Source organism: Acanthopagrus latus, chromosome 17 (genome assembly GCF_904848185.1).
Source record: "Acanthopagrus latus isolate v.2019 chromosome 17, fAcaLat1.1, whole genome shotgun sequence".
NCBI classification, from domain to species: Eukaryota; Metazoa; Chordata; class Actinopteri; order Spariformes; family Sparidae; genus Acanthopagrus; species Acanthopagrus latus.
The window spans coordinates 31,522,718-31,533,824 of record NC_051055.1 but is presented as its reverse complement, the minus strand read 5'-3'; the positions used below and the strand labels follow the sequence as shown (position 1 = coordinate 31,533,824).

The 11,107-nt window shown below is 46.5% G+C and overlaps 1 protein-coding gene and 1 long non-coding RNA gene across 6 annotated transcripts; both read left to right on the top strand.

Annotated features, from left to right (window-relative positions):
• LOC119006145 (chromatin target of PRMT1 protein-like) lies at positions 1–3,199 on the top strand. 5 transcript variants are annotated; one of them, XM_037074542.1, is made up of 6 exons: positions 1–50; positions 988–1,077; positions 1,240–1,378; positions 1,458–1,626; positions 2,434–2,493; positions 2,730–3,199. In XM_037074542.1, exons 2-6 carry the CDS (start codon positions 989–991, stop codon positions 2,963–2,965), a joined length of 693 nt encoding a protein of 230 aa, XP_036930437.1. In that variant the 5' UTR covers positions 1–50; position 988; the 3' UTR covers positions 2,966–3,199. The 5 variants fall into 5 exon arrangements, with proteins under 5 accessions (XP_036930437.1, XP_036930435.1, XP_036930433.1 ...); XM_037074540.1 differs by having other exon boundaries at positions 13–173; positions 930–1,077; XM_037074538.1 differs by having other exon boundaries at positions 15–173.
• A 177-nt stretch (positions 3,200–3,376) lies between these two features.
• LOC119005415 lies at positions 3,377–6,228 on the top strand. The gene is made up of 3 exons (XR_005070504.1): positions 3,377–3,514; positions 5,533–5,644; positions 5,847–6,228. It is a non-coding gene; the product is annotated as an uncharacterized LOC119005415 (long non-coding RNA).
• The last annotated feature ends 4,879 nt before the right edge of the window (positions 6,229–11,107 follow it).

Genomic DNA, 11,107 nt, shown 5'->3' with positions numbered 1-11,107 from the left:
GCTGTCCCCCACAGGGAGTAAACACCTGCTGCCGCCGCCGCTAGCTGCTGGTCAGTGCGTCACAGTGAGGGTGGATTTAAAAAAAAAAAAATCCTTTTCAGTCTTTTCCCTGAATTCGTGTTTTTCAGTCTGAACTGAAGAAAGGTTGAAGTGAGTGACAGGTTGGTCATGAGGTGAGTGACCGGTGACAGTGATGTCATAAGAATTATGGGAGATGTTGCTAAGTCAGCTAACTTTAGCCCGTTTAAAGTCGCATTCTTGAATAAATAAATACATAAAAGTTCGCATTCTTTAGTGCTGTAGCGTCCAGTGGATTCTGCAGTTTATTCAAACGTTGTGAAGTTGATTTGGGACGTTGCTGGAACAGTTTAATGTATAGAAACATCTGGAAACGTCTCAAAGGAACCGAGCTGCGTGACCTCAACTCAACACATGGACAGCTAGCTGATTAGCATCGCGGTCAGTTAGCTACTGAGCTCACCTGACCTCGCGGAAGATACCAGGTGTCTGCTTCACGGCAAAGGTAAACTGCGACCTCACATCTGTAGTTCACCTTCAGCAGCTGTCGACTTCTACCGAAAACTGGCCGCCAGAGATTAAAGACTAAAGCTAATGCTAATGCTAGCTGTAAAATCAGAGCGTGTTGCGCTCCTGACGTGATGTCGAGACAACAGCGGCGAATCTCGTTTAACATCCCGTGAAACGTTCATGTTTCTGGGCTGGAGACTCAATGAAAAGTCGCACAGACTCAAGTTTGAGAGTCGTGATTCTTTGTGCTCGTTGTTCTGATTCGGCTATGATTTGAATCGCAGAGAAGAACCACGAGTACACTTATAACGTGATTTCTGCAGATTGTAAAGTGGTGTGATCGGCGCGAAAGTAAACTACTGCTGTGTGTGTGTGTGTGTGTGTGTGTGTGTGGTAATCAGCCCGCAGGTGAACGGTTCGCCTCAGCTGTGTGTCTCTAACCTGTGTTGTGTTGAGCAGAATGAGTCAGACAAGCAGCAGACTGACGGGTCCATCAGAACCAGGCCCCTTATACCTCAGAGGGTCCTCCACACTTTCTCTTAATGAGCGGTGAGTCACACATTTCATCAACATCATTAATCTGGATCAATCGATCGATTTCTGCTGTGCTGTGAGTCATCACGACTAATGATTTGACCACTTTATCATCTCCGCTGATTCAAACTAGATGTTGAATTCTAAGAGAACTCGTCTCTGTTGTCCCGGCTGCAGCTTCTCTCAGGTGGCAGTGGACCAGTTGACCCAGCCCAGGATGGTGACCTTTGACCCCATCCAGCTGCAGCAGAGGACGGGGTCAACGCCGCTGGTCCTGCTGCTGAAGGGAGAGGCATCGCTGCTGCCCGATCTGCAGGTGAGTCACTGAGCTGTGGACCAATGAGGAGCAGCAGCTCGGTCCACACTGACCCGGTGAACCCTGTGACCCGATGCAGACTCGCGACCCGTCTGTGAGGATGAAGCAGCACGTGAAGAGGAGGAGCGTGTGGACCCGACTGGGCTGGCAGAAGGTGACTCGCCGCCGCTCGGCCTCCGGACCTCGAGGCTTCTGGAGCTTCAGGAATAAATACAGATGGAGAGCAAGGTTCTGCTCCACCTGCAGGAGTGAGTAGCTCACCTGAAACCTCAGCAGAGCCCAGTCAGACAGTGTAATGTCACACACCTGATGGAGACACCAGGAGCTAAAGTTTATCATCTCAGTGACCATAAAACATATTTATTACACCTGTAGTTACACCTGGACCTTTAGCTACACCTGGACCTGTAGTTACACCTGGACCCTTAGCTACACCTGGACCTGTAGTTACACCTGGACCTTTAGCTACACCTGGACCTTTAGCTACACCTGGACTTTTAGCTTTACCTAGACCTGTAGTTACACCTGGACCTTTAGCTACACCTGGACCTTTAGCTACACCTGGACGTGTAGTTACACCTGGACCTTTAGCTACACCTGGACCTGTAGTTACAGCTGGAACTTTAGTCACACCTGGACCTTTAGCTACACCTGGAACTTAAGTTACACCTGGAACTTTAGTTACACCTGGACATGTAGTTACACCTGGACCTTTAGCTACACCTGGACGTGTAGTTACACCTGGACCTTTAGCTACACCATGGACGTGTAGTTACACCTGGACCTTTAGCTACACCTGGAACTTAAGTTACACCTGGAACTTTAGTTACACCTGGACATGTAGTTACACCTGGACCTTTAGCTACACCTGGAACTTAAGTTACACCTGGAACTTTAGTTACACCTGGACATGTAGTTACACCTGGACCTTTAGCTACACCTGGACGTGTAGTTACACCTGGACCTTTAGCTACACCTGGACGTGTAGTTACACCTGGACCTGTAGTTACACCTGGACCTGTGGTCAAACCTCTACCTGTGTGTTTCCTCTACAGGACGAGGGAACCTGTGCAGTGATCTCAGGCAGCGTCGCCTCCTGAAGAACGGGACTGCAGGTGAGTTGTTGTTCAGGTGTGATGAAGACAGCTGAGCAGCTAACACACTCAGACAGCTGATGAGGGACCTCACACTCACCTGTAGAGCTGTTTGAACAATCTGGAACACCTGATGGAAACACAAACCAATCAGATCACTTTCACTCATCAAACATACAGTCAGAGTTGGTTTAGATGAAAACCGTTAACTGATATCTTCCTGTTTGTTTCCTTTTATCTTCCTGTTTGTCCTGCAGGACGAACACACCTGCAGAGGGACGGGGCTGCTGCCTCCAGGGGGCGTGTCCAGATTAAAGCTGATGTACCAACAAAGAAGCAGCTGGACGCTCAGCTGGATCAGTACATGTCCGCGTCCAGGAGCCGTCTGGACGCTCAGCTGGACGAGTACATGTCCCTGAGTAAGAGCCGTCTGGATGCTCAGCTGGACGAGTACATGTCGATGGCGGGACGGACGGACCTGCTGTGGGACTGATGGACTGAGGGGGTCTGTGATTGGTTGGTGCTGTCAGGTAGAGCAGCTGTGACTTTAGTTTGTTTCTCAGGTGAAGTTGTTGGTTTGATTAGACATGTTGTAGTTTTCTGTTGTTGTCTCTGAGCCGTGTGTCCTTCACTGAACTCTTGTTTCAGTCGTCTGTTTGTGTTCCTGAGGCTCCATTTTGTTCCAAACATTTCAAATATATTTCAATAAAAGACGTTATCTACTGAGTCCCCGTGTCCTCCTGCTGTCCTCCCTGTGCCCTCCTGCCAAATTATGTTTATTGCAAGTTACTTCATCAGATCAATACATTTTCAGTTGTGATTAATGTTCACAGGACAACATGTGTTCCTACAGGCGAGTTTGCTTTCATGCTTTGATCTTTTGGCATATCAGCAGAATCCCATCCTGCCCTCTTCAGGTCCAGACTGTGTGGGGTTTATTTTCAGTACTCCGACAGTCTCTCCTGTGCCATGCTGCTTCTCAGACACGTCTTAATTAGTTTAAGTTTTTAGAAGGATCTTTCGGCGCTTGCAACAGTAACAGGTAGAGTCAGAAACAGTTGAATAGCCGTGGCGACATCAGGCACATCTTGAACTGAGCCTAACTCGATTTTATTATGGTGGACACGAATGCGGTTCTAAATGAAATAACTCATTCTGGAAAATCCGCAGACAAGTCATCTTTGTATTCTTGTGGGTGTAAAAACCCAAACCTCCGTGCGGCTCTTGCATGCCCTGAAACCTGTGTTACCTGCACAATGGCAGCGTCTAGAGCTGCGTCAAATACTGACTCTTTGAAGTGCTCCTCTGCATGTGAGCTTTTAAACCTCAAATAACTCATCAAAATGTCTTTTGGTGCGGGCCGGGTTGGGGCCCATATGGGCTCCGGGGGTGTTACGGCCCAGCACCCTGGACATGGCTCCATGTCTCCTCTGATGACTGTCACAACTTCCTGATGGTCTGTCGTCCTCCAGCACTCTGAGTCCAGTGAGACAAATTAAATGATCAACAAGTGAAAAACTGAATGATCCACTTTAAGCTCTGACACACTCGATCACACGTCTCAGACAAATTACAACACAAAGTAAATCTGCTTCAAAATTCATTGAAACTGAAGAAGAATAAAAACCAGAACTCAAAATGATTTCAACAGATTTTATTAGAAAAATAAAACATGGGAAATGTTTCTGCCTCTGCAGCTTCATTATGAAGAGACTTCACCCAAAAATACAACCTCAGTGTCAGTGAAGTGTGGTAGACCACAGAACAGTTCTGAAGTTTAACAGTAAAACAGAGCTGCAGCGTTCTGCTGAACAACTGAAGCAGCTGAGACTTGATTTAAAACATCAGATGTTTCCATCAGCTCATCTGATCACAGTCTGCAGCAGAGAACACATCACAACTGATCTCAGACCAGATTTACACCTTTATCAACATGAAGTCTTCACTGGAGCTGCTGAGCTAACAGTGTTAGCATCAAGTAGCTCTGCTGAGCTAACAGTGTTAGCATCAGGTAGCTCTGCTGAGCTAACAGTGTTAGCATCAGGTAGCTCTGCTGAGCTAACAGTGTTAGCATCAGGTAATTAAAGGTTAAATAATGTCAGTTCACTTTAAGTGAAACTCTCCCCAAACTGCAACCTCGGCTTTATTTGTGAATGTACATGAGTCAAACCTTTGTGTAAAAGCATAATTACGATGAAAGAGGCACTTTTATGATTTACTGTTTCATTTTCGGCTCAAACTCATCTTCAGTGGGAGTGCTATGGGCACTTTTACAATAGCATCAAAACCTCTATTTTTAAAACAGTAAGAAGTCTCAACACAACATGAAACTTTGCTGGTAGCATCACCAGGGTCTCACACATGAACACCAGCATTGAGAACATTGTTTGTGTACACAGAGTTACTAAAAAGAAAGTTTTTGAACAACTCATGTTAGCAGTAGCACCTCCGGCACGCCGCTGTCATGGAAGACAAAAAGTGTCGATCCCCGAGTGCAACCTAACAGGCAGGAGAGTAATGGTGGCTCCTCCTCAAACCGCTCCTCAAGCCTAAAAACAAAACTACAGTAAAAATTAAAGGTGCTTCTTTTGTCGTAATTATGCTTTTACACAAAGGTTTGACTCATATTCAATCACAAACAAACCCTCGGTTGCTTTTTGGTGAGAGTCTCACTTTCAGTTGTTCAGTTGCAGCACTCTGTGACCAGCGTGGAGATGATGAGTGAGGTTAATGTTTGAGTGAAATGTTCCTTTAAAACTCTGAGGGATGATGATGATGATGATGATCTAATCAGGTGTGATGAAGATCACAAACACCTGAGGAAGAAGAAGTTACACCTGGAGTCCGGCTGACAGTCACAGAGCCGAAAGAAGCGACAACTTCTCTCTGAGCAGGATGCCCTGACACACACACACACACACACACACACACACACACACACACACACACACACACACACACACACACACAGATTAGAGGCGTGGCCACAGGTTGTGTGTTACTGCAGTAGGAGGAGCTACATGAATTAACTGTTCATGATTTGCTCTCACCTTTCTGCAGGTGGTCTTTGTCTCCGCCCCCCATCAGGTCCAGATCTGATGGACAACCAATCCAAGCAGGAGCACCGGGCTCAATGGACCAACACCTGCAGCCTGAGATGGGTCGGACAGAGGTCAGAACAAGAAGCATTAAAGGGACAGTTCACATAAACTCATCATGTCCTCTGTGTTGAAGAGTTCTCGAGCTTCACAGTGAAACAGAGTTGCAGCGTTCTGCTGAACAACAGAACAGTTCTGTGAACCACGAAACCAAACATGAAGTCAACAGTTTTGGCTGAGTTGTTTCAAGTTTTTGTCCCTAATATGACTCCGTAGAGACGAAGCTGCGTTCATGTTCACACTGGATGTGTGTGAAACAAAGCACCAGTGTTCACAGAGGATGTTTCTCAGTGAGTCACAGAAGAAGACGGACGTCCAGACGGGAACACTTCTGACTTTGTTCTGTTCGGGACAGTGAATGTCCCCTGATGCACTGTGACCAGACGGACCAATCAGACCGCAGGACTGTGTCGTGACAGACCGATGATGTCACTTTGTTGAGCCCAGAGGTCTGTTTTGCTGCATCAACACGTCTCCACACGAACGTCATCATATTTTAATTTTTATCATTTTACTTATTTTAATAACATCTGATTCTGTTCTCGCATTCAATGTGAGGTCACGTGACACGTTCATTCATATCGTTAAAGATAAACTTCTCTCACCTGGTTCTTGACTGCAGACTCATTTATCCCGGTCTCGTCTTCAGCCTCGTTGATATTGGTTGAGACTTTATAATGTCCGGTCACTGCAGGACACAAACACTCGGGTCAGAACTTCACATCCTGACAACAACACAGCTGCACTTGGTGCTGATGCTACATGACGCTGCCGCTCTGACCGAAGTAATAGTCGAAGGTGGCGTTGTAGTCGTAGTTGGGTGTCGTCTCTGCTGAGTAGTCGTAGAACGCGATGGTCGTTTCTTCTTCATGATTTTCTGCCGTCAAACCTGAAACAACATCAGACTCAGAGGTGGCTAACAGTTCCCTCTGATTCTAGTGTTTGTGCTAAGCTAGGCTAACAGTTCCCATTAATTCCAGTGATTGTGCTAAACCAGGCCAAACCAGGCAGATTTGACTTATTTCCTGCTTATTGAAAAATTAAACAACACATTTAAAAAACATTGATGTTTTGGTGAATTTGTCATCTGTGTTTCATAGATCAGCAGCGACTGCTGACTGATGCAAAGTAACTAAGTACATCTGTGTACTCGAGTACACATGTAGATGATCTGATAAAAGTCCGTCTGTCTGCCATCAGCTGTGATGTCATCAGCTGCAGCATAACTTCATGAGGTTTATTTTAATTGGTCCTCGTTTTGTACTCATTCACTCACTCACACACAAACACACACACACACACACACACACACACACACACACACACACACACACACACACAGAGTAACAAACCATGATTGGACCTGAGGGATTCTGGTAACTTGATCTACTTCCTGTGTTGTTGAGGACGAGGCTGCGTTCAGGACGTTCAGGACATTTTTAAAACCGCCAATAAAAGTCAGTTCGAGTGTTTCAGGGCCACGGATGGAGAAACATGTTGGAAACACTTTGGGAATAAAGAGGTCAGAGGTCAGACTGTGAGGATGAACTATGTTAGAAAATTCCAAAATCCAAAAAGCAAGCGACAAAAGACATTAAAGAAAAGTATGAAGATAAAACTAAAGAGAAAATATGAAAACGGAGGACGAACCAGAAACCAGGATGACAACACAGGAAGTGACTCAGTGATGGACCACAGGTGAGAACCACAGGTGAGCAGGACAACAGACACAGACAGGAAGTGGAAAGCAAAACAGAGATATTTACCAGAATAAAACAGGAAACAACCAAAAAACCCACATCAGGACTTCATGTTGAGTCCTAATTTTTCCTTCAGCATAGAAAGTCATTGAAAAAGCTGCACCTGTATTAATGATGTGATTAGTTAAGTTCAGCAATCTATAATTATTAATAAGCACTTCTTCCTGATGAAACTCTTTGAAAACAAAACGTTTCTCATTATAAAAAGCGCAACTCTAAAAGTGAGATGAGACTGTCAGGTGAGCGAACGCTCGCCGTCAGCTCGTCTGACACACGTTTGGCTCGGAGTCGTCGTCTGTGAGTGAACTTGCCCGTTCAGACCGAGACGTGCAGAGAAACTGATCCTGGAGCTGCTGTGAGTCAGGACACAGACGTGCAGAGACTTGCCTGCAGGCTGAACTCTGCTGCAGGTTCTACTTCACATTTTCACTTTTAACACGTTGGTTTTACTTTGTTCATCTCCAGAGAATCAGCAGCAACCGGAGCAAACTGAACTGAACCATCAGAACACCGCGGCTCATATTTAACTGTGGACCAGAGTACTGTGAATATTCCTGTGTTTTCATAAAGACTCATTTACACTCAGACTGAACAGGTGATCTGGTGTCGACATGTTGGACCAACCTGATGTTATCAGCTCACTACATTAAACACTGAATCGGGTCTGAGATGAGACAGTCCGCTCATCTCAACATGTTGGACTAATGATGCGATGCAACTCAACTGGATCCGTTAAGTCAGAAGAACACGAGGATTCATGAATTTGAAAGAAGACAGAGGGTTTCCTGTTTGTTCAGATCCAAAACATCATGATCCATCAGAACTTCCAACACCGGTTCAGTCACAAGAACACACCGGAGAGGACCAGATGCTAACAGTTCCCCCTGATCCCAGTCTTGCATGTTGTTGGTCTGTGACGTCTGATCCGACACTTCTGTGGTTCAGAAACAGAACCTTTAATGATGGTGATGGAGAACACTGCGGAACAGCTCACTGCAAATCTGACAGCGTACAATGTCGGAATGGAATGACCGGAGAACCCATTTAACAACACCTGGAATCTCCACAAAGATCACTAGAACCTCCTCACTAACCACTAGAACCTCCTCAACGATCCCTCGGACTGCTTTATGACCATTAGAACCTCTTCACTAACCACCAGAACCAGAACTTAAGAAAAGAAACAGCTATTATTGATCATCAACAATCTGCAGATGGTTCCTCACTCAGACACTGAACTGTCATTCCAACCTGCTGCCAATCGATCGAGCGATCAATTGATTGGTTGACTGAGTGATTGTTGTTATCAGCTGAGTGTGAGCAGGCACAGAGAGGTCAAAGGTCACTCACCACCGCAGGACGACATCATCAGAGCCAGCGAGAGAGAGAGAGACAGCAACACGTTCATCTCGGGCGAGAGACACACACACACTGACAGGAGAGAGAGAGCACGGGGGCGTGGCCTCTCTCTCTCTCTCACACACACACACACACACACACACAGTTTAACTCTTCACTAGCAGAGCTGCTGTCTCACAGAACCTGCCAGACGGAACAGAACCAACACAAACACCAAGAACCTGATGAAATCTATTTGTGGTGGAAACAATTCTAACATCATCCAACACATGTAGTTAACCATCTGAGGAACCATAACAGAACCCTAACAGGACCCTAACAGGAGAACCCCTCTGAGAACCCCAGTAAATGAGGCTAAGCTAATGTTAGCTCTTCGGGCCACTACAACAAAAAACTGAAAGACCTCTACAACTTTGTCATTCACCTTTAGAACCTGACAATGAACCTGTAGAACCGTTTAAAAGACCTGCTGACCACAAGGTCCACCTATAGATTTCTAGAACATCTCATGGACCATCAGAACCTCCTGCCTAAGAACAGCTGACTGAGATATGAGAGTAAACACGTCTGGGCTGAACAGTGTTCTTCCAACAGATCAATTGGTGCTGTGGTGATGGAGGAGAACAGTGTGGGTTCTGTAGGACTGTTCCGGTACAATACCTTCAGTCTGTTCTGCTCTCAGTCTGTGTTGTTCTGATCCGTGGAGGCTCATCTCAGACGGATCCTGACATGCTCGGTGTTTGTGTGTCGGGAACAGACGCGAGCAGCTCGAGGCGGAGTCGTCAGGATTCATCCCGACATGTCTTCACACGACCGCTGCACCTGGACAGGCCTGGCACCTGGACAGGCCCGGCACCTGGACAGGCCTGGCACCTGGACAGGCCTGGCACCTGGACAGGCCTGGCACCTGGACAGGCCCGGCACCAGTCCATGACACTGCATCACACACACTGTCAGAACTGTGAGGTCCAAACTTCACACAGCTCAGAAGAATTATAGAAATATGTTCTGCTGATAAACAGGAAGTCAGACTGAGAGAAGAACCTGAACATGAAGAAACGTTCTGTTGGTTCTGTCAGCTGCCATCAGAGACCATGTTCTGTATGTTCTGTGTGTTTTAGGCCTTTGTTTGACTATTTTGATAGGACAGCTTCAGAGAAGGGGGGGGGGGGGGGGCTGCTGGGCCGGGACTCGAACCTGCAGCAAACACAGAACCTCCACTGCTCGAAGCAGCTGAGCGTCCCAGTGTCGGTGTGTTTATTGTTCTTGTCGTTCTTCATGTTCTTGATGTTCTTGCAGCAGCTGTGTTCCGTGTCGTGGTGAAGCTGTTGCAGCCTGTCAGCTCAGACTGAGGGTAAAAATCTCTCACTGAACATTAACACAGATTTACACTCCCAGTGTTCCCAGTGACAACTCCCAGCATGCAGCGGGGCAGCAGAGGCTCAGAGGGGCTTTGATGGATCGACCCGACAGGAATTCTTCCTGCTGGGAAACACATTGCATCCACTGTGTGTGTGTGTGTGTGTGTGTGTGTGTGTGTGTGTGTATGTGTGTGTGTGAGGTCAGACACATGAACTGATCGCTGAGTTCTTTCATTGATCCATCAGATCATTATGTTTTAATCACAGATTATTTCACTTCCTCGAGGGGAACTAAAGATGTTCCAGGAGTCCTTGAAGATGTTCCAGGGGTCCTTCCAGGGGTCCTTGAAGTCCTTGAGAGGGTTCAAGGACCTGACTCAGGGAATATATGAATTATTAGCGTGGTTGCTATGGTTACCTGCCATTGAGGGTCTGCACATGAAGTTACAAACACCTGACAGCCAATCAGACAGCAGGATACTGCTGTACAGCCTGGTAATGTCACAGTGATGTCATGATATCACAGTGATGCCATAATGTCACAGTGATGTCATGACGTCATGCTGATGTCACACAGAACTGATCACTAATTAAGACATGTTGTTTGCTGATGTCACGCTGATGTCATGACATCTGCAGCCTCAGACTGAAACCTTCAAATCAGAAACGTTCCATTGGGACGTCAGGTCCCACAAAAAAGTACGATGTGGACTAGTATTTGGAGAATGCTAGTTCACATCCTGGGCATTGCTGAGGTGCCCTTGTGCATGGCACCGGCTCCTAACGCTGTTTGATGGGCGCTGTAGCATGTGGCACTCATCTCCTGAGTGAGTGGAAAAAAGAATTTCCCGTTGTGGGATTATAAATAGTGTACAATATAAAATTTTTTAAAAAACCCAAAACGCTGAGCTCTGGCCCAGATCAACGTAAAGATGAGGCGTTGTCCTGGTAACCACGACAGACCAAATGATTGAGTCCGATTGGCTGTGTGCCGAGC

What these genes read in the sequence shown, in the direction of transcription:
- LOC119006145 (XM_037074538.1), top strand. An exon ending in CGCTGCTGCCCGATCTGCAG is followed by an intron (nt 1,379 to 1,457) that starts GTGAGTCACTGA and finishes GACCCGATGCAG; the next exon opens with ACTCGCGACCCGTCTGTGAG. An exon ending in CCTGAAGAACGGGACTGCAG is followed by an intron (nt 2,494 to 2,729) that starts GTGAGTTGTTGT and finishes TTTGTCCTGCAG; the next exon opens with GACGAACACACCTGCAGAGG.